Source organism: Lipophrys pholis, assembly GCF_963383615.2.
Source record: "Lipophrys pholis genome assembly, chromosome: 7".
NCBI lineage: Eukaryota > Metazoa > Chordata > Actinopteri > Blenniiformes > Blenniidae > Lipophrys > Lipophrys pholis.
The window spans coordinates 31,316,615-31,340,096 of NC_137638.1; the positions used below are offsets into that span (position 1 = coordinate 31,316,615).

The window sequence follows — 23,482 nt, forward strand, 5'->3', positions numbered from 1 at the left end:
ATTGTCAACCGCTTATCCGGGGCCGGGTCACGTAGGCAGCAGTCTAAGCAGGGAGGCAGCAGTCTAAGCAGGGATGCCCAGACTTCCCTCGCCCCAGACACTTCCTCCAGCTCTTCCGGTGGGACCCCCAGCGCCCAGGCCAGCCAAGAGACATAGTCCCTTCCAGCGTGTCCTAGGTCTGCCCTGAGGCCTCCTACCGGAGGGACAAGCCCGGAATCTGGGGGGCATCCGAAACAGATGCCCGAGCCACCTCAGCTGGCTCCTCTCGATGTGGAGGAGCTCCTCACCCCATCTCATTTTACAGATTAAACAGCTCCAGTTAAACTAGTTTTAGTAGAAAGTTACAAAAATGGCTCTTTTGGTCATGAAGGTTGTGGAGCCGTGTTCTGGTGACTGAAACACAACAGAAATACCACTTCATTGTTGTGATGAATTTTTATGTTATATCAAAGGCAGAATGATGGCGCAGTCATTAGTGCTTCTGCCTTACACCCACAGTCCAAACAACATGCACCTTGAGCTCTTGCTCAGGGTGCATATTGTCCCCCACGATTGTGGGAATGAACCCATGAACCCCTCGCTGCTACGGATGGCTCAATTCGGTGAAGACATTTCTCGAAAAGAATTGATACAGTATGATAAAAAAGAAATCTTTTATAAAAGGACAGTGACCAGTCTCCGTCGCCATTCACAAAATGCAACACCTTCAGTGGAGTCAAACAAGGCACTTTATTACCAGAATGACAGTTTCTACAACAGCTGATGTCTTTACACTCATGTCCATCTGCAATTGGGAGTGGACAGTTCATCTCACTGGTGCATTGAACATTTAACCATCAGACTGAAGACATATTAATCATTGTTTGATTTAATTCCCATACCGAATCACCACATTGAGCTCATTTTTATCTTGAGATATTAATAACAGATGCAGCAGAAGCCAAGCACGTTTTTAGCTGGAGTTTTTTTTTGTTATGTGCAAAGAGAATTAGAAATTCACTGAAGACACAGATGTAACCTAAAGTGCTGCATCGAGGAAAGAATAAAGCGGAGCAGTGACTTTCTTCAGTCTTCTCCTCCACAGAGGGCCTTCATACACTCGCCGTAGTCTCCTGACACGTCCGACTGGAAACAATGACAAGAGACAGAAACAGAAACATAGTTATTCAAAGTCACGGTGAAACACTCACCGAGTGTGCTGAATGCATGGAAAAAAAAAAATAAAATTTAAAAAACACGTGGGAGACTTGAAATACTGAAAGAATAGATTGACGGCAAATGTTCAAAAAAAGAAAACAATGGGATTCATTTGTCACACATGACACCCGATAATGTAACAACAACATTAAAGCAGTGAAAGATTCACTCGACAGTGGGGGGGGTGTCACACAGCAGCAGTGGAGGTCACAGCAGCAGCGGCGGGGGGTCACACATCAGCAAGGGGGTTCACAGCAACAGTTGGGGCTACAGCAGCAGCAGTGGGGTCACAGCGCTCAGCGTGCAGTTCAGACAGGTCAGCTTGTATTAAAGCTGTTTTCTCACCTCGATGGCAGAGTGCAGTGAGGACTCGTACAGCTTCTTAAACTCAGCTCTGATGTCCAGCAGGTCGATCTCAGAGCGACCCACCATGATGCGGGTCAGAGTAGGTTCATCTGTTCCACCACCCTGACACAAGAGACACATCAGACTTTAAAAAGCTCGAGACAAACATCTTCTATAGTTACATAACCACAATGTGAGCTGCACAGTGACTCATTCTTAATGTGTTTCTGTAAATGATCTATATCTGACACCCGTTCAATAAAAACTGCATACTGACCTTCATGCTGTCATGCAGACATTCTGCGAAGTATGCTGGTATGTTCTTGACACACTTCACTGAGGAGAGAAATCGAACATCAGAAACAGGAGCATTCCAACATGTGAACTGTCGTCTTCATCCAATCTTTCACCTATTTCAATCAAAGTTTACTCTATTCACCACCAAATTTATATTAAACACCCTCAGTGCAACCTCAGCCATGCTGTACTCTACAGCTCCTCTGTAGAGTAGAGCTTTCACTGAATTATATGGATATAAACATGTTTAGAATTATTGCGATCAAAGGGATTCGAGAGCTAAATTTGCATCTAAAAAAATAAAAATTTTTAGAACTTCTAAAATGGCCAGAGGTAAAACATAGCTTAAAAGAGGTAAAATTGCTAAAATGTTTTAAACTGTTGGGGAAAACAATTAAGAACTAATAAAATGACAACAGTTCTAAATAATAGTCAACTAAGTTACAGTTTTTGCACATATCGCAAAGTGCATCCTTATTTTAAAGTTTATAAAGTTCAAACATGTTTTGTGGCTGCAGATGAATTTTTATTTTAAAGTAAAGTGGTAAAAATGCCTCTTTTCATATTTATAAGTGTTGCAGAGCTCTGGTTCAGTGGCCGCTTCGGTACTGAACCAGAGCTCATCCGGCAGAGGCCACAACAGTTCACAAATTTCTGGCTTCATGTGTTTGAACATGGAGAGTTTTCTGTACCAACAGCCACCAGCAGCTCCTCCAGCTCCCCAGACATCTCTCCTTCTATGCTCCTCTGCAGAGTCTTTCCACTGATGCTCTTGTATTCGACCAGAGCTGCAGACACGAGGCACAGATCATCGTTTTAATGCGGTGTGTGTGAGAGAGAGAGAGAGAGAGAGAGTAACTGTGCTAATGAAGAAAATATGTGGTACTCTGTCTGAGCTGAGGGATGCTCCTCTTGCATAGGATGTCGATGAACGGAGCTTCATCAGTGCCCCACTTCTTCTCCCCAGCATTGTAAAGAGTCTGCACTCAGGAACACGCACAAACTCAACACAAGGCTTAATTTAACCTCTTCATTCTTTCTGTTTTTATGCATCCTGCACATTACTGGATCATACTCCACCTTTGCGTCCTCTTTCGCCTGCTCGGTGTCCACACTGCTGCTCTCATCTCGCTCACCCTGAACAATCAGGCAGAAGGACAGACAGAAGGCATTTCAGCTTTTTAAAAAGCCATGTGATGTCCCGTTGGTCGTCAGAGTGGGCATGCCTGCTAATCATAGGAACCTGGGCCCGGTGTCCCTGATGGTATAAAAGGTGTGCCTTTGTACATAGTTAATATATATATATCCCTAGTAAATAATAAAAGATGTCTATTTTTATGATGGTGTGGTCTCCCCCTTTTTGTTGTGGTCTGTTTGAGCCACGGGCCGTAACAAGTGGAGGCTCGTCCAACGAAAGCTTTAAATCATCTCCTAGTCATTTATTTGCAGATAAATTTGACCTGTTTTTGTGAAAGGCAGGCCCGCGTCGCTCACAGCTGTCCGGCGTTAGTAATAAGCCGGGGACGTGTGCGCCCACTGCTGGATTTTGCTGGTTCTGTGTTTTTGGATTCGTTTTGGCTGATCGTTTGAAATGCAGGTGAGAGTGGAGTGTTTTCCTGGGTTGGTGCACTAGTCTTTGGGCTCCGTTTTGCAGCCTTGTCCTCTGTTAGGCTTAGAGATGTTGTCGCTTTACGCTTCATCTATTTATTTATTTTTGTTAGTGTCGTGGTGCTAGCGGTTAGCGTTGACTGATTCAGTCAGTCATCTCAGGTGCGTTCTGCGGGACTAACGCAGGACAAGAGCATAATTCCCACCGCTGAGCCATGTGAAGAGCCAGGCCATAGTTATTTAGGTTAGTCATTTCTAAATAGGTTAAGAATAGAGGGGGCATAGGTTGTTTGGGTCCGTAGCTGTGCACCTGTGGCGTATAGAACATCACCTCGCAGTGCATTTCTGGTGTTACATTTTTTGCCATCAGTTTGTTTTTTCGATATGTGGCAGGTAAGGGAAAATAGCATTAGTTTATCATTTCCCTATTATTATGGCAACTGTGTCGGAATTTTTGGAAGCGGATGGGAGTATTTTACCGATTTTAGCAGATTCACATGTAAGGAGATAAATCAGGTTTTGCTTCTGTTTTTGTGAGTTTAAGCTGTTATATTTCCTGAGCTTTTTTATCCATTTTAGACATTTGAGCCATTTCAACTTTTCCTGTTTAAGCTACTTGGGCTGTCTTTTCCCTCTTGAACATGAGTCTCTTTGAAAATATGCTGTCTTTAGACAAAGCTGCAGCATTAACAGATGTCTTGACCTCCATCTACAACACATCACTGTTCACATCATGGGTCCCCGCCTGCTTCATTTAAGGCAGCCACCATAGTTCCCTTCCCCAAGCAGTCAAATGTCTCATGTCTAAATGACTACAGGCACCTCAATTCCTGACAAATGCCTCGAGAGAGTGGTCATCAAGCACATTAAAAGGTTCAATACCACAAGCACTTGACCCACATCTATTTTCATACAGACAGAACAGGTCAACTTAAGATGCTATTGCCATCGTGCTCCACACACTATTGGAACAATCTCGAGCAGAAAAACACCAGTGTGAGGCTCCTCTTTTGTCGATCTTAGTTCGGCCTTGAATACAATCCGGTCTTTCAAACTCGAAGCCAAACTACACCATCTTGGACTGAATATCTCACTGTGCAACTGGATCATGGACTTTATAACAAACCGAACACAGAGTGTCAGAGTAGACAAGCTCACCTCCTCCACACTTTTAATCAACACAGGGTTCCCCCAAGGGTGTGTGCTTCTTCCTCTGCTCGCCTCTGCTCACACATGACTGCTCTGCTTCCTTTCCTTAAATCTCATTGTTAAATTTGCTGATGACACCACAGTGCTTGGACTCATTAACAACAGGAATGAGACGGAATACAGGACTGAAGTGCCACATCTAGCGTCCTGGTGTGCGGGTAAGAATCTCCCACTGAACATCAAGAAGACCAAAGAGATTATTGTGGATCCCCGCAAGAAGAAACAAAACAACCACCCTTCACTCTCTATTGGCAATGACATGGTGGAGATAGTGACACATTTCAAATTCTTGGGAGTGACCTGTCCTGCATCAACACTGCCTCAGCAGTAGGAAAGGCCCAGCAGCTCTTCTATTACCTGAGGCAACTGAGGAACACCAGGATGCCCAAACTGCTTATGGTGAACTTCTACAACTGTGCCATCAGCAGTGTTCTGACATATGAATTTCTGGTGTGGTTGTACATCTGCACAAAGGCCGAACAGCCGGCGCTCTCACGGATGGAAAAAACAGCGGGTAAAATCATGGGGACCACTCTTCCTGAAATCAGCTCCATCTACACCACCTGCTGTCTGAAGATAGTGCATAACATCCTGAGTGACCCACACCACCCGGCCCATCACCTGCTCCACCTGCTACCCTCAGACAGGTGCAGGGTCTTACCAGCCAGAACCACCAACCCCAACCCCCCCCAAACTAACTTGGTGAATTGTTTCGACGAAGACTGATAGCTTGGTCAGGTCTCATCCTAGGGCGGTGCGACAAAATTTTTAACTAATAATTTTTTTTTTTTTTTTAAATGCATAGTTTTAATTCATAAATTACTTTCAGTGATTTATCAGTCTCAAGTGATTCATCTCATATTTCCTGTAATTATAATTGAATAAACGACAATCTGTTCCAATTAATCATTTATAAATTACTTCCAGTGATTTATTACTTTCATAATCAATTACATGGTAATTTACTGCTAAAAGCCAAACTTAAATCCCAACATTGGTGACATAATATTAACAGTCTTGATAGATTCAGTGTTCTCATGGTGACACACCTCAGCAAGGAGAAGCAGAGCTTTCGAGAAATCTCCTGATACTTCACCCTTCAGGTCCAGTGTCACAAGCTTCTCGGTTTCTGTGGAAGAAAAAATATCAGGGACATTTTAAGATGCTGATCAGAGAAACTGATCAGGACAGAAGACATACCCAGAAGAAAAATCATCTCCTGTGTGTGTGTGTGTATATGTGTGTGTGTGTACGTCCGTGTGCTCAGTGAGCTTCATGTTCTTTACTTTGTCACCCCACACACTCACATCTGTGGGTGGACCTCGGGGTCAGTACGGTGGAATATGTGGGGAAACCTCATTGATCAGTCTTTTACTGGAAGTGAACTGCAGTGTTGACGTCACAATAATACTTTTGATATGTGCAAGCCTATTCACAATGCTGAATTTCAACCAGTTAGCAAAGTAGAAACATTCCCATCAAACATTAAAATAAAACTAATCTGTCCATAAATGGCTGCAACATCGCAGTGCTGTACATCGCAGCCGTTTACAATGTAGTATTCAAAAGATGAATTGGTTCACAACTTCTGTAATCAAATTACTTAGTAAAAAATGAACCATTAAATCTCTGGCCGATCTATGCGTTTCAAAAAATATATGTTTAATGTAAGTTTTTCAATATATTAATTTGCAGGTTTTCAAATGAGGAAATTGAGAAAAAACAGATTTTAAAAAATGTACTTTGCTATGACAAATATTTATCATGTAACTGTTAAACAAGAGCTTAATTTTCCTTGCTAATAACTGACAATAATATTGAATGTGTGAGGACTTCTGCTTCACAGCAACAATCTGTTGATGTTCACCTTTGAGATAGACGTCAGAGAAAGCTTTGATCTGTTGGTTCGATCTGGAAGCAAATATCTCAATCAAGGTGCTGTCCTCTGTTCCTGCTCCCTGAAAAGACACAGCTCACCTTTACTAACTCATAGAGGAACAAACACACTCGACAAGAAATTAATTCTATCATATTCAATTAAACTTTATTTTATTTATATGGCACCAAATACAGCTAAATCATTTCAGGGCACATTTACAGAGAAAACCGAACAATTCTACATGAGCAAGCATAAGCGACTGTGGAAAGGAAAAACAGAGCAGGGACTTTTTGTCAGCCTGGGTATAGTGCTAAAGACAAATCTAGGGTTGTTCTTGTTTTCTTCTATTAAGGAAGAATAGTAAGAAGTTCCAGTTTTGCGGAGGGATCTTTTTTTTTTTAACATAGATTAACAAACTATCTCCCCAAGCTGTTTGCAATATCTTTCCTGTTTTGGTACCAATGTCTTTAATGTTCAATAAAACATGGAGCTATAATCCTCTGAGATGTTCATTTTCTCTTCAGATGATCAGTAGAATCAAATTTGTAGTGCAGAGAGGTTGCTGCTCCATCTACAACAAAATCAACCCAAGTGGGGCTAATGCTAATGCTACGAGGACTGTTTTCCACGAGATCCACAGATGGAACTGAATTAAATTTTGATGGACTATTTCCTTGAATTTTGTGACAGCATTGTCTGATAGATATCACTTATATTTAAATTTTTTCACAGGTGCTGTAAAGCCAGTTAATGTAATTTCAAATGATATCAAGCTGCTTCCTAATAGTCTCGCCTATCTCTTTTCCTATTCACTTTTCCTTAACCCAGTGGATGACATCACAGGGTTAAGGAGAGGTGTTAGGAGATCCTAAAGGAGTTAGGGGAAGTCAATCACGTTATTATGACAGTCGTACCACACTTCCACGAGGTTGCGTAATAATAATCCAACAGCTGTGAAGGTTAGTGATGTCTACTGTGGTGAAAAAACTAAAAATTTCAGAAAATGGACAACAAAAAGCACATTTCTACCACTTTCCCTTGTGGCTCTAACCACTGATATAGTCTCAAATATCACAAGGTTTGAATGGAAATCAAAAGACAAGAGGCTACCAGGCTACGAGGAATTAAAGTGAAAGGGCTGCCAGGTGAATAAATAACCAACCCTGAGAATAGGCCGCACAAAAACTTTACTTTACTCTGTTTGTTTTACAATATCCACATAACTCCATAGTTAGGATATATTTGTTTTAGATCATTTAAAGTTGTTCAAGGCAAATGATTGCTTTGGTAACTTACATGATCTGCAAATCTTTTCAGTCATTGTGAGTTTCCATGAATGCTCCGATGAGAAGGTCCCTTTAAATGTTGTCGCCGCATGGAATTGTGGGGCCATCATTGCCTATGCTTGCTCATGTTTATCTGTTGGGTTTCTTCATGTAAAAAGCACTGAGATGTGACTGTGCTGTATGTGGTGATATATAGATAAAGGTTGAATTGAAAGTTGAATTGAATACAGATTCATTCATTTTCTTCCGCTTATCCGTTTCCGGGTCTGAGCACTGTCACCCAGATCACAATGCACCATTTAAGAACCTTCCTGCAGGTGGTGAGCCCACAGGAAGGTGGCGCCCGGCGTGGGACTTGAACCCACTACCCTGAGATTGTGAGTCTCATGCTCTACCAACTGAGCTAGCCGAATACAGATATTTCTGAAAATCTAAAAAAGGTCTGCGATGTTCCAGCTCAATTTCTCCAGTTTTTTTGTTGATGCAAAAGCTTTGAATTGCCTCAACATGTGTTCAAGTGATTTTACATTATTCTATGCCTTTTCTACAAAATATCCAACAAGCTAATGTAATCTGATAAATCCATTTATAATCATTTATTCTGAAAACATCTTCTGCGAATGCAATATTTTGATGCCCTGCATCTTAAATGCATTATTCGTCAACCTGTTTATCATTTATAATGGTAATAAAGAGCAAACTGAACAGTTTAAGAGCTGCCGTGTGAGAAAATCAGCCATGGGGTGAAAGTCAAGGTCAGTGGATTTCAATGAAACTTTGCATATGTGTTCCTTTTGATGAATTCAAACAAAAATAAGTACTTTTATGTCAATTTATTTTGGTTGCCATGGAAACAAGTTACTGTTTGGGACTGGGAGCAGTCTGAAGTTTGATCTATATTCTCAGGAACATCTACAGAAGAGTTCTCAAAGCAACAACAGACTACACACATCATTGGAAAGTACAACTCTTGTGCTTTCCAGATATAGGTTACTTTATATAAGTTGTTTGAAGTTTTCCTCTCTTTTGTAAACAAGTTCATTTTCATTGAGGTACCCACAAATTGTGTGTAGAGGACACCTGTCGTACATATACAGTTCATACAATTTGACTTCATCCTTTGTTGAGAGGGAATGCCAACATCATTAAATTAATATTTTCAATATTGTGAAAAAAAAATTTAAATGGCCATTTCTATTGACCTGCTGTTGCTATGGTAACCACTCCTGGGCCTCATCCATATATTGTGCTTAGAGAAGGACACCTGTACTACATATATAGTTCAGAAAATGTGACTTCTGAAGTTTCATTTAAATCTGACAGATGTCATTTTCCATGGTTTAGGCCCTTATGGCTGATTTTCTCAGTTGGCAGCTTTTAAGTAAAACTCTGCAGTTTGAGGCAGAAAATTTATTTTTATTGACGTTAAACAAAATTAAAAGAGAAATGACTAAAATTGTAAAAAAATCACACAAAAAGTGCAGAAATACAAACAAGTCCAAAATATGTTTTTTTTGGGTGCACAGAAACTTTAAGTGGTGTCGACACGACATCAATATCATTCATGATATTCCATATTCTGATGATAAAATAATTGATCTTGTGAAAGAACAAATGATTGGTTATAAATATGCTGTATTGAACTGATGATTGTATGTTTATGATGACATGCAAACTGAAAATTACGTAGATTTGATGTTTAAGGTAAATAGATTTAATAAGTTGGACTTCATCAATACTTTAGATATTGCGAGTGTTTTTTTTAGTTTGATGAGAATTTATTTGCTTCTTTTAAAAGTAAAAGAAAAAACAAGGAAACTCATTAACTAATAGAAATAAAAGAATGAAACAACAATGATAGTGATGATGATTTAGTTTAAATTTGAGTGTGTTACCTTCATGGCCCTCATCACCTCGTGGCAGTCCAGGGTCGCTGGCGGCATGACAAGTGCCACCAGAACATGCTGGAAGTCATTGTCTGTGTCTCCTTTCAGGTCCTCCAGTAAACTCTGAGAAAACACAGGCCTCTTCAAACACACACACATTCTAACAGAAGTCCTCAGCTTCTGGTGTTATGCCGTAAAATGTGCCATATCCATCCATCTATCTTCAATCCTGCTTAACCTGTTCAGTGTTGCTGGAGCAGATCCTAGCGCACTGTGGGTGAGGGCAGGATACACCCTGTGCCATATAGCCATTAAAATAAGATTGATGATCTATTTTGACATTAGATGATAAATCAGAGTGGAGGTTCAACATCTTCTGCTTTAAGGCAAAAGAGCTTCTTTGTTTTTGAGAAATAATTTTTTTTGTAATTTAGGTATAAAATCAATGTGTGTTTCCCGTGGGCTCACCACCTGCAGGAAGGTTCTTAATCAGTGCAATGTGATCTGGGTGACAGTGCTCAGACTGCCACCCCCGTGACCCGGAAACAGATAAGCAGGAGAAAATGGATGGACGGATGGATCAATGTGTGTGGATGTGGTGTTGAGTGAAAAGAGGTAAAAGGTGACGTACCCTTCCAGCTGCTTGCTGATACGCCTCACAGATGAGCTGCCTCTGCGAGCTGCTTCTCTGGGTTAATATGTTGATCAAGACCTTCTCATTAGTGCCTGAAAGAACATCAGGACACATTAGCCTTGAATTGTTGAGTTGGAGTTGAAGACGTCACAGTTACGGTAATGATTGCTTGAATTTGACAGAAGACTGGGTTAAAAGGTTATTCTGAGATGAAGCATGTAGGAAAGAAACAAAAAATACTACTTTTGGTTATAGAAACTAATCTGATCAACATCCAAGTCACAAATATAGACACACAAAGTGGAAACTGGAAGATGAGTTTGTACCGATTCCTTCGATGGCCTCCTTCAGAGCTGCAGCATCTTCTCCTGCATCAAAGTCTGCTTTTGGCTTAATGGTTCCTCTGTTTGCGGTCTGAAACACAAAAACATGTCGAGTTCTGTTGGGTTCGGTCACAACCAAACTGGAGTTGGTGAGACAAGCTTACTTCTACTGAGATGGGAGATGGAGAAGACACCAAACCATCCAGGTCATCCTGTAAAAAGCAGGTTGATTTCAGATGAGACGTCACTCAGAACAGAATCAGCTCAATGCGGACAGATGCTGTCTTACCCACAAAGAGTCCATGATGGAAACAGATCTGGAGAAACATGACATGTTTGCACATTATTACAGTTCACATAGACACATTCATATTCACTTGGAGCTATAATAGCAATGTGAGTGAGCCAATTGCCCAGATTACATTTGGAAACTGGAACATTGCTGCAATTCTTAATGTTTTCCTGTTCAGCCCCAGTATAATGAAACCTGGTGTATCAACTGGTCGTGTTAATAATACCGTCCAAAATGGCTGGCCTTGTTGTGCTGAGAGATGGCTGTATGACATCCAGACCAAAGGACAGAAATGAACTGCATTACATCAGAACCAAAAGGGGCTTTAGGCAGAACATAGAACATGATCTATTGTTAATCATATTAAACACATAACTTGATGACTTCCCTCTGGAAAGAGCCGGTTGCCAGAAACCTAAGAGTGGTCAGCACCTGCATATGAACTGGGACGGTGCAGTTCTGGCCGGTTGGACTGTCTAACACTGGACCCAGTCCAGCACAGAGATCCAAAAGCATAGAAGGAATCCAAGTCGGGTTATATCAGCCAGTCATCATCATGGGCCAAGAAATCTTCCTGGTCCCTAAAAAACTCCATCCTGATCGTACCATCGCTGTAATGTTCAAGCAGCGTCAACGTCATCCAGCATTACTCATGGCTGTTACCCTAACCCAATCAATATACTTACTCAGCAATTGGATAACTGATAATCAGTTTTATCCACCGCTCTATATCACTTGAAGATTAAAGTTTGACAAATAAACATGGTGCTGCAGATTCAGTATGAGAAACATCTAGACTGCAGCTTGGCCGTTTATGATTACGTGGATCAATAAGTCTGATATGTGAAGACAATCAATATATGAGATTGTTGAAATCTGACAAGACAGCGGAAAGTTGGTTCGTTTCTAATGAAAAACAATCTTCATTTGTCCCTGAGAATCTCACCGCAGGGGGGTTCTGTTGCCACTGCAGGTCCATGCACCCCCCCCCCCTCCTGCTCAGAGGACTCTGACTGCTCCTCGTGCACTCAGCCAGTCACCGATTGGTTGAGGCTCCCAGGATCCGACACCTTCGAATCCCCCAACCTCACCAAAAGCTTTTTGGAGAGATTCTCTCAAAAAAAGCTTTGCTCCTGCTCTTTAACGTTGTTGGGCCTTAACATTCCAGTCAACTCCTCCAAGCAGTTTCTCTGACAGAGGAGAAACACCAGGAACAATGAACAGGCCATAAAACAGCAGGGAGGAAGCCAAAGACCTCAGGAAATCTCCAACCCCTAGGTTGGCGGCCAATGGAAATGGACGAACCCGACTCGGACACCACAGGGGTCCAAAATTCAACTTCGTGAGACTCCTTTCCAACTAACTGTCCTCTGCTTCCCATCCCAGCCACCGAGGGGGACACACGTCTCTGCTGCCTCGGGACGGTAAAAAGATCACCAAGTGGACCCAAGGTACCGAACCAACGTCAGCCCGCTGGACGAGCAGGACACAGTTTGGGCTACTTCTTATCTTTTCCTTTTTTGGGGGATTTTGGAGATTCGAGCCTGCGTCTCCCCCCCCACCTTCGACTGCCTCGCTGTCCACTCCTGCAGCTGAAGCCAGGCCTCTGAATTTAGGACGCTGAATTCAGACCCGGTAACAACCAGTTACCGCTGCTTCACAGAACTGCACAGCACCACGGACGGTGTAGTCCAGCACAGTGCCACCGGACAGTAAGAGAGCTTTGTCTGGGCAGAAAGTGTTAGAATAAAATGAAGCTAACATGCAATGTGTTTCAATGTGCCGCTGATAAAGACACCGCGGCCCATACATTTGTGTACGGGCGTTCACGCACACCAACCAAGTCTGGGACTCAGGTTTTCAGACTGCTTCGCGCCGAGACGCCCTCGCGCGCACAACGGACGTCTTGTTTATCTGGCCGCTAAGCAACTGCTGCGTCCCCAGAAAGAGCCAGTCAAACGCCTCTAGTGGTTGCATGGGTCATCGCAATCCCTCTTGACGTTCACCCCGTGGACGCATCAGGTCATTGCGCTCTCCCTCTGTGCCTCGCCGCAGATCCCTAGTGGTAATGATGGCCACCACACTGAACCCAACGCATGCCTCAACCTGGTGGACGTTCGAGGTCGTTACACCCATCACACACACACCCACCCACACACCCACCCACACAAACAACATAGTGTTTGCTGTTTAATAGATTAGATCGCCGTGTTAGATGACGTTTGCTACTTGATTAATATTGTGTATTTATTGTTGACAATTCACTGGTCTGTGCTCGGACCTCACACTTTCCCCTTTTATTTAAGATTGTTATATTTTACACAGAAATATTAACCAACTTAAATAAACCTTTTATAAATGAGACTGATATTTTGGTATTCTATTGATTATGATATTAGATTCTGTTGCAGTGATTGAGTTCTATTGATCATGATATTATATTCTATTACAGTGATTGAGTTCTATTGATCATGATATTAGGAGTAGTTATCAACCTGTAAACCAATGTTCGCTCTGCCACACAGACACATAGTCTGCATGCTAATCTTTGCTTTACTAACTTGCAGGGATGTCCTGATCACACTTTTTTGCCTCCGATACCGATCCGATTTTTCAGAATTGAATATGGGATCCGATACTTATATTGCTATTGCAAATATACTCAACAGTCTATTTTTGGAGCAACTAAGATGTCTGAAGATAAAAGCACTATTGGCAGAAGCTTTGTTTATCTCGAAATTATTGTAAAACTCACTTATTGAATCAAAATTCTTCTCAGAATGACTTAAACATAAATGCTTTTAGGCTACAATGTAACTTCTTTGTGTAATAAATTTCAGTTTAACTTAAAGCAGTATGAGAGGTTTGACCTGAATTGTCACAAAACATTTACATTTCAATGTGAACTCTAAACACTTAATTCCACATCAAAGTGGTAAAACCTGTTTGACAAAAGTAGTCTGAACATAGTTCTCTCAAAAATGTATTCACAATATCCCAGTCTCCCTTCAAACTAGCGTAACCTTCTGGGTTATTTTTTTGCCATATCGCTCCCCTGTGAGTACTTATCCTTTATTTTAAAGCTTTTTTTTTAAATTTTATTTATTTAAGGCTTTTTCTTTACTTGTTGTTGTAAACTGGGGGTACATCCACACGACGAAGAAACAATCTTTTTTCTCCCTGGCCTTCTCCCAAAAAACTTCCGTCCACACCTCACTATGAACACGAACAAAAAGAGGCTTCAGGTTATGTAGTACACATGCTAGGCCTTTAGGGGTGCTGTGACTCACCAAACAAAAACGCAGAAGAAGTAGACTTCTGCACATAAACCACTCGATATAACTTTAGTTTCATAGGTTTATGGCCCCGCTCCGCCTGCTTCTAGCTTCTGCAGCTCGACCGGAGCTTGTAGTCCGTGATTGTTGTGGTTATTAGGTGACGTTGCGGACCGCGTTTTTTTTCTTTTAAGATCGGTCACGATCACTCACAAATCACCAATATCGGCCCCGATCCGATATCTACCGATCTGATCGGGACATCCCTACTAACTTGTCAACTTGCAATCCTACACATATCGCATCAAAGACAACATCACACACGTAACTGAACACCATCTGACGACTCCAGACATTTTACAAGACAAATCACATCAACTCATTCTAGAAATGGGCCTTTAACAGAGACACACAGGAAGCAGCCGCTAAAGACTAGCTTCCCTTTGTTCTCCCAGCACATGGTGGAGACTGAGGACAGCCTTCCTGCTCTCTGGTAACCTCCATTTGGAATGTAGTTTATTGTGATCCACCATCTTGTTTTGTCATTCCAACACACGTCACGCACACACTCCCTCCACCTCTCTCTCTCTCGCTACACACGCACCTAGCTGTATATAGGTAGTTAGAATCTGTGTTTTTATTTGTTTGCATTGTAAATTAATATAATTTTTGGAATCATACTTGCTGTCTTATTAATGTGCACAAAGGTGAATGAAATGTTGACCTCTTCTGTGTCAAGAACTCCAAAATCCTTCAAGCTTTACTGTTAATTGTGGTAATTGTAATTAATTTAACTATTAATTCAAATTCCAAGTTAAATGTTTAGTATATCTGAGACTGATATAACTGAATTGGCCATCATTTCCTGTTACACAGGTGGTGCTCCTGAGGTATCTGATACAGATTAGATTTTCAATAACATAATTAATATCTTTGATAATTATTCATCATTATTGATAGCCAAACTACCAAAAATCCAACATAAATGGTACCCCGTGGGTGGACTGCACTATATACATGGTACCTAGTGATTATTATGAGTTAAGAAATCCCTACAAGATGAATCTGGCTTCAATTCTCCACCTCATCGTCTGTATTTACAAAATGTGCATGGCAAGGTCCAAAGTTGATGTACTGCAGCACACAGTCTCCACCAAGTTTATTTTTTATAAATCACGACATTTGAGTGGGAAGTGGCGTGTGCATCTTTCAGGTGCTGTTTCATGTGTGAGCAGTGTTTATAAATGAGGCCTGTGATCTGTAATCCTACGACTTTACCACTTTCTTCCAAATACAATTCTTCTGCCTCCACAAAACATGTTGAAGCTTTAAAATGCAGATGACAGATAGTTTATGTATAGCCTATTCAGTTTCATAATTACAATTTAGACCAGAGACACTTTATTGTACCCAAACACAAGAGTGCAGATTTCAAACAGGGATATTTTTTTTTCTGAGATCACATTTTTGCTGCTCATTGATGAAAAGTGCACATAAACCCAGAATTTAAACTTTCAGGGAATGTGCACATTGATGAAGGCGTTGCACTTCCACATTACTGAGTTCACAATGACTGAGTCACAAAAAGCCCTGACACAAGTCGAGCCCAAGTACTTCAAAACTCAAAGACTAGTCACCTTGACTAGAGACCCGCCCACAGCCCTTGCTGATTTGCATTGTATTGCTTTTGTCTTTTCCAGACGGCTTGACTCATCGAGTAAATGTAATGACAAAAAGCAAATAGAAAATACAAAACACGAGAAGCACTGGCAATGGAATAAGCAAAGACAAGACAGAAAAAAAATATGACTACCTTTGTATATTTTTAGTCTTCTTGATTCTCTTTACATTTCCACATTTATTTTATTTTTGGCACTCCTGTGATTCCATAGTAACGGCTGTATTTTAAATATAGAAGGGCGCAGCAGTCTGTGTAGACTGTGGAAGTGTTGCAGAGCCAGAGTAGTTTTCCTCTACAGGTGAACAGGAGTTAATTCAGGATTTCTGCAACATGTTGTCTGTTGATTCACCTGGTTACTGAGCTGCTATGGTCACCTTTCTACATCAGCAGGGGAACAAGGGGAACGCTCAGACCACGGACGGACGGACGGACGGACGGACGGACGGACGGACGGACGGACGGACGCACACACACACACACACACACACACACACACACACACACACACACACACACACACACACACACACACACACACACACACACACACACACACACACACACACACACACACACACACACACACACACACACACACACACACACAGATAGAGGACAGATCTGACAGCCACTTCCTGTTCAGTTAGAGAACTATCCAAGGACAAACAACCTACCTGGATGTCAGACGTCAGGCGACTGATTCCACCCCACCCTGCTGCCTCAAACCTACCTGCGCTCCGGAGCCACGCCTACTGACGTCCCACACTCAACCTGAGCTTGTCCTCCTGAGGCATGCCCACTGACGTCACAGAACTCAATCATAGACGTGTTTGCAGGAGAGTTAAACAGACAAATGGCGCTTCCAAATAGTCCCTCCTTTCTCCTTTCCTATCCACATTTCCTTAACCGCGTGGATGACGTAACAAGGTTAAGGAAAGATGTGAGGTGGCTTCCTAAAGGAGTCAGGGAAAGGCGATCGTTGTTTTGACAATCAGACCACAGTTTCAATAGGTGAAGTAATAATAAGCCGACAGCGTCACAGGTTAGTGACATCTGCCGAGGTGAAAAAAACTACATATTTCCTAAAATGGACTACAAAAAGATCATTTCTACCACTTTCCGCTGTGCTTCTAACCACTGATATAATCTCAAGGTTTTAATTGATAGTAAAGGAAAAGAGGCTATGAGGAACTGAAGTGAAACTGCTGCCAGGTGAATAAATAACCAATCAAACTGAGAATAGGCTGCACAAAAACTTTACTTTACCCTGTTCATTTTACAACACCCACATGACATTCATAGTTGGGATATGGGTTTCAGATTATTTAAACTTGTTCAAGGGATATCATTGTATGATCTGCGTTGAGTCATCAGGAGATTCAGTGGGTTTTCCTGAACGCTCGGATGAGCGTCATGTTTGGAGCTCGGGTGTGTTACTGTCACACATCAGTCATGAACGTTGAGAATTTTCCTTCAATTGAAAAGCTCGTCAGTGTTTCATGTTCACAAAATTTTATCTACGGAAAATACTTTAATTATGACCTCTCACAACTACAATGAAGGTGGTTAAAAAAGATATGAGCTTCAGTAAATCTCAGTTTGGACCCTGCAGAGTAGACACACCAAAAGAGTTCAAATACAGGTATTTGAACTTTTTATCTAAAACTCTTAAATTCAGTGCAATTCATCTACACAAACTGTAATCATGTTTAGGGTGGTTCATAAGGATGAATGGTTGTCTTCATTGGTTCTCTGGGTTTACCAGGCACATCCCACCAAGAGAAGACCCTCCAGGTCGGCCTCTGGTTTGGAAACCCCCAGAAGAGCTGGACGAAGCTTCAGAGACATCTGAGCTTCTTGGTTTTCTATATGCAGATCCATGTGGAATAAAAGGAAAAGAAGGTGGATGGATAAATTAAAGGGATCAAAAACAAACCAGCTTAGTGAATGTTTCAGATACATTTTATTACTGAAAGAAGGCACAGAATACAGGCATCTTTATAGCAGTGTTGTGCCCCCCCGCCACACACACACACAGATTCACTCAGATTCTCCTCCCTGGTGTTTTTTCATAGGCACAAAGTGGACGGGAGGCGGAGCGGAGACAGAGACAGAGACAGAGACAGAGACCAGTCTGTCTCTGCAGTGCTTTCAAACAAACATCTCACATTTAAAAATGACAAATAACATGGTGAGTAAATGATAAAGGGTAACACAATAGGCAACGTGAATAAAATAATATTCTGAGTGAAACAGACAGATCATGAGGACAGGTATAAAACACCCGGTATAAAACACCCCGTTCATGCAGTAGTAAGGCTGAAGCAGGCAGTCGTGTGGACGGGTGTCTCTCCAAATACAAAAGAAGAAAACTATCACTTTAATAATTTGTTCAAAAATTCATAAGGAAGAGTACTGCGTGGCACCTAATGTTTGTAGCTGTTGGAGTACAAACCAAGAGCAAAAAACTGGGATCTGGCTTCAAATAAAAATCGTCAGTTCAATATGTACAAATGTGATTCAATAAGCCACGTTCCAGCAAATAAAGAGGAACAACAAATAGGATGATAAGGTTGATGAGGCTTCATTTTTTTTTCTGATCTGTAATTTTACTAATTCCAGCTCAGTATGTGTTAAATCCTGACGTAGCTGGTGTACTAGTTCCTCCAAAACAAAACACTTTTTTTTCTCAGTGTTTTCGAGAGCAGGAGTGTGAAACCTGCAGCTGGGGGGCCGCTTTTATTCCCATTTTAGCCAATTTGTTGCTGGACAGCTTCCGTCCATATCAAACAAATAAGTGAGTTTTTTTTCAGTGCCAGCTCACTCCAGTGATTGGCAGTGTGAAGGTGACTTATACATCAAAGATTGTCTGATGTGCAAATCAAAACATGACAAAGAAATGTTTATTTGTACTTTATGTAGTCAATGTTTGATGGAGCCACATGTGGGTGCAGACCTGGAGCCTCATTTATAAAGGCTGCTGAAGCACAAAACGGATCCTGAAAGACGTGTTTGCCACTTCCCATGCAAACTTTGTGATCTAAAAAAAATTAACTTTGCGGGAGAATGTGCGTACCGGTATGCAAACTTTGAACCTTGCGCACGCACATTTTGGAGATGGGGAACCTGGTGGCACTGAGGGTGAGGTGGAGATTCCTCTCATACATTTAATATCTTCAAATATTAGACTTCTAGATCCACATAATGATATACTATATAGATGTGTTTTCTACTGAATCAGCAACACCATGTTCAAATGGCATAGTTTCACATATTCAAACGATACAGAGCGGTGGATAGAACTGATTTATTATCAATTGTGACAAAGTGTGTAACAATCAGTCTAAGCACATAAATTGCGCGGTGACAGCCTTGCATATAGCTGCTGTGTGGATGCGCTGAACCGCCATGTGCACTGGATGAACTAGTGCAGAGCCCACCGGTGATGGAGACAGACAACCTCCTCATCATCACCCACCTCTTGAGTGACTGAGGATAAACACAAATTCCACTGAGCCTTTTCACAAGTCCCTGTTCAAATATTTAATTCATACATTTACTAAACAGATAAACCTGAACTTTGTCGGTCCACTGTGGTCTCCACTAAATATGTCTCCTTCCCTCTCCAACACTCTGACACACGGTGGCGTCACAACCATGGGGGCTGTTTTGGGGTCCAGCGGTATCCTCGGGTACTGCCTGGTGACATGCTGCCGATCGCTTGTTTTTTTCTTTTATTAGTGATTCCACTACTCTGACACCAAATAATATAATTTTCCTGGCCTCCTCCTCCTCCATGACTATTTCGCTCTCTGTAAAATTCGTTTTCTTCATCTTTTCTTTCAGGATTTAGCATCAAATGCTGGAAATCAACAGGCTAATTGAGATGCAAATATATTGACGAGGCAGTTTGCATTGACCATTTATGCTACACAGTGAGCGTGTTGAGGGCGGGATCTGAACTGTCAACCTGACAGGTGGACTGTGATCTATAAAAGGAAAGTCCTTGCAGATGTGCGTACGCACGGTTTTACCGATCCAAATTTTTTTTGCGGGGAAAGCCATTTTCAGCTTTTGGGCACATATACATTTTTAGCAGGAATCCTCTGCAATGCTTTAGAGATCTGGACTGTTGTAGAGTTTTGAGATAAATTCTGAAGGAAAATAATGTTTTGACTTCTACACCAGCTATCATTCCACAGTAACCACTTGTAACAGTGAAACGACTAAATTCAGCAGGTTTTACTACCAAACAAACTCTGAGCCTCCAGGTCAGCCAGAAGATCTCAGCATGTGCAGGATGGATCCAGATGTGTGGATGCAGATGGTTGTGTGGGATACAGCTGTTTGGCTGGCACATGCAGCTCACTGGAGTGTGGATTCCTGAGGTAGCCCAGTTTCCTGCATGTCGCACTCGTTCCTTTTCCAAAGTGGTATAAAAATACATTACAAACTTTTCATTCAGTGAAGTACAAACTTAGTTTGAGAAAATAGGCATTCTATATGAGCTCCTCTTTTTCCTTGACTTTCTTGATGTGGCGGTCCGAGTTTCAGACCTCCGTGCCGTCGTTGAGGTTGTTGTGGAGTTTGACCTCCAGGTTGACCTGCTTGACCTTGGCTTTGCCGGTGGGTTCCTGGTTGCGGTTCAGGATGTTGACGTTTCTTACCGTGCAGTGTTTGGTGCTGAAGTTCTTCTCCACGCACTTGTCCAAACACACCTCCACCTTGGTGTTGAGCGGATAGTCCTCGTACGTCTTTGTCGCCTTGCTGCGCTTCTTCTTGGCGGCGCGACGAAACAGGAAACAGGAGGCCAGCAGAAGCAGTACCAGCAGGGTGACAGCTGCCACACCCCCGCCCACAGAGCTGCCCAGATGGGCGTTAAAGGAGGCGGAAGGCCCAGCATCCAGGCGGAGGAACTTCATGTTGGTTCCGTTCTTCACCTGGTCGCCCTCGTTGTCGTAGATGAGAGACTCATCCAGAGTCAGCTTGCCACTGTGGTCCACCAGGTCGCGTCTGGAGCGGCTCAGCTGGTAGGTCAGAGAGCGCTGGACTCTGGGGCTGGATCGGGACTCCGGGCTGATCACGTAGATCACCTGCAGGTACCACTGGTGCCCCGCCTCCACCTGCCAACCACACCCAAACAGAAACAGCTTAATTTTGTGCTGCAGAAGAATAAGACATGTTCACCAGCGTGAAGGCCCTTCCAACATGTGTTGGTCACATCACAATACTGAACAAAACACTAAGTGGTCATTTATTGGCCTGATGTGTCCAACGAGAGGCTTCTCACAGGCAGAAACAAAACAAGTTGTCTTCCAACAGCTCTAGAGGATAGCTGCTCAGCTTCACACACCTTGTAAAGAGCATCAACCTTTACGGTGAAACCGTCCACACCCGGCATGGCCGCCATGTCCTGCAGCTTTGGCAGCTCCGACACAAAGTGAGCCTCGAACGGAACGTCGTGGAAGAACCGGTCGCGCACATCCGGCTGTTTCCGATCCTGCAGGGGGAATGACGAGAGAGAGTGAACAGAGGGCAGAACACCTGGCCCTGGACCTGGACTTGTCCCAGGACTAGACCTGAACCATGAACTGGACGTGTCCCAGGACCAGACCTGAACCTGAACCAGGTCTGAAATGATTTGGACTGTTTAGCAATTGAAATGCGTTCATTTTGAATTTGTGCTGTACATGTAAAGATAATTCATCTGTTCACTAATTATTTTATGATCTGTTTTTGTGTGTAATGAAGAAAATGTTTTAAATGAATTCTTTACCGTTGACGAGGGAAGTGTGAGCCTGATCTGAAGAATTATTGTGTTTTCAGATTCAGTGGCAGCGAAAGGAATGACGGTTTTCCAGCTGCATGTGTGGATGTGAGCAGGTGTGTGTAGTGAGTCGGTACCAGCAGTAAGAGGCTTCAGGTGTGTGTAGTGAGTCGGTACCAGCAGTAAGAAGCGGTGCTTCAGGTGTTTGTTGGGCTGAATGCAGCCGTACTGCGGACCCTCGTTATACAGCGTCCCGGTCGGATCGAAGAAGGGTACGTATCCATCCCTGCCAGTGCACAGGTAGACCTTCTCCAGCTGCAGCTTGTAGGCTGCGTTCAGGTTCTGCTCGGGGTTCCACAACACCCGGCCATACAGTGTCTGACCTGTAGGGGTCAGCAAAGTCACAGAATGGAAACACCGTCAAACTTTAACATCCTCTCAAAGAAACTAGCAATGGAAAAATCATTTCTTAAACCATAAAAGAAGACTGAAAACTGAATCTCCTAAATCAGAAAGTGTTTAAATTACACAGATTTAAATTTTTACTTGCAGTCATGACTTTAACTTTCTTTTAGACCGGACCGTGGCTGTAAAGGTTGCTCAAGCAAAATGTGACATGAGGCCATGGCGAGGCCGATTTGTATTTGGAGAGGGACTCGTGGTTCTGGGGGCAGCATCGGACTCAGGAGGGTCTTTCACACACTCACTGGAGAGATTCTATCTCTGGTTTAGTCTGGGAGCAGCTTGGAGAAAGAGCTGTGGGAAGATGGATGGGACTCTTTCTTCTTTATACTGCTACTGCGATGCCATGTGTCTTTAAACTAAATTGGACACTTTACACGAAACCAGACTCTTTGTTTTTTAAAGAATTTTATAACTGTTTTTCATTTGCACACAAACATGAACAGTTAACAAATAGAAACACACCTACTCCAATGGCACCTACAAGGCCAGTGGAAAAGAAAAGAAAAGACAAAAACATCAAAAGAAAAGAAAGGAAAAAATTGACCCAGTTGAAATGACTCCACAAGTGTTTCCCTGCTGCTGCTCTGCTTGCTGGCTGCAAGCTGTGGACTGGATTTCCTGAATGGAGGCGGGTCTCAATGAGACGTTGAGTAATGAGTCAGGAAATCCATTCCACAGTTTGCAGCCAGCTAGCATGCTAAAGTAGCAGCACTGTGCTATCCAACTTTTCATGACAACATGTTGCTGTTTGGACTGATTTTACGCTCAAAACATCGCAAAGCAACGCAGCAACGCGCAATGTTTGCAAAGCCGTTGTACTGCAACCAGACGTCACCGTTTAAAACACCAGCTCGCCGAGGAGAACAGCACTGACCGCAGTGTCAAAACAATGAAAAGCAGCTCCTCCAAGCTGTCAGCAGATTATTCACACCTCCGTGAAGCTGTGTCCTACTCCATGCAAAACTCTGTGAAAATAGTCCCAATGGTTGGAGCTGCGTTAGAGCTGGAAACATTCTGTTGGTGCTGCGTTACTAAAGAATTTCCCCAGGGATTAATAAAGTGATTCTGAGGTTTTTAAGATATAACAAGTTTAATATGAGATGATGACCACATTGTCCAAAATGAACAAAAATTGTTTGTACTGCTTCCTTTTCTTCCTTATACTAACCTCAAGTTGCCTTTCTGGACAATACATGCATATATTTGTACATTTCATACTTGCCTGTAGAGAGGAGTTTATTACAGTCTCATATAAAATCAACTATAATGATAATAATAATATTAAAGCAAACAGAGCTCTGGTATCGAAATAGTATTGGTATCAGCAGATATCCAAAT

At 42.4% G+C, this 23,482-nt stretch overlaps 2 protein-coding genes across 3 annotated transcripts in view; both read right to left on the reverse strand.

The window, feature by feature from the left end:
* Positions 1-710: 710 nt before the first annotated feature.
* On the reverse strand, positions 711-16,812 carry LOC308111837 (annexin A3-like). 2 transcript variants are annotated; one of them, XM_080466902.1, is made up of 14 exons: positions 16,587-16,812; positions 10,954-10,981; positions 10,829-10,876; positions 10,668-10,755; positions 10,339-10,433; positions 9,717-9,830; positions 6,524-6,614; positions 5,706-5,785; positions 2,920-2,976; positions 2,726-2,819; positions 2,532-2,627; positions 1,820-1,878; positions 1,543-1,665; positions 711-1,125 (listed from the first exon to the last, which is right to left on the reverse strand). In XM_080466902.1, the coding sequence occupies exons 2-14, from the start codon at positions 10,966-10,968 to the stop codon at positions 1,066-1,068; spliced, it is 1,020 nt and encodes a 339-aa protein (XP_080323028.1). In that variant the 5' UTR covers positions 10,969-10,981; positions 16,587-16,812; the 3' UTR covers positions 711-1,065. The 2 variants fall into 2 exon arrangements, with proteins under 2 accessions (XP_080323028.1, XP_080323029.1); XM_080466903.1 differs by having other exon boundaries at positions 16,045-16,610.
* A 1,050-nt stretch (positions 16,813-17,862) lies between these two features.
* fras1 (Fraser extracellular matrix complex subunit 1) overlaps positions 17,863-23,482 on the reverse strand; it is a 442,407-nt gene continuing 436,787 nt past the window's right edge. Inside the window, exons 71-73 of the mRNA XM_080467793.1 lie at positions 21,857-22,062; positions 21,266-21,412; positions 17,863-21,035 (exon numbers count right to left, since the gene is read on the reverse strand). Coding sequence (XP_080323919.1) covers positions 20,463-21,035; positions 21,266-21,412; positions 21,857-22,062 — 926 coding nt within the window. The 3' untranslated portion in view covers positions 17,863-20,462. The remainder of the gene's footprint in view (positions 21,036-21,265; positions 21,413-21,856; positions 22,063-23,482) is intronic.

Coding starts and splice junctions, on each gene's coding strand:
- LOC308111837 (XM_080466902.1), bottom strand. Junction 1,879..2,531: donor GGAGCTGCTGGTGGCTGTTG/GTACAGAAAACT, acceptor TTCTCTCCTCAG/TGAAGTGTGTCAAGAACATA. Junction 1,126..1,542: donor CACTGCACTCTGCCATCGAG/GTGAGAAAACAG, acceptor CATTGTTTCCAG/TCGGACGTGTCAGGAGACTA.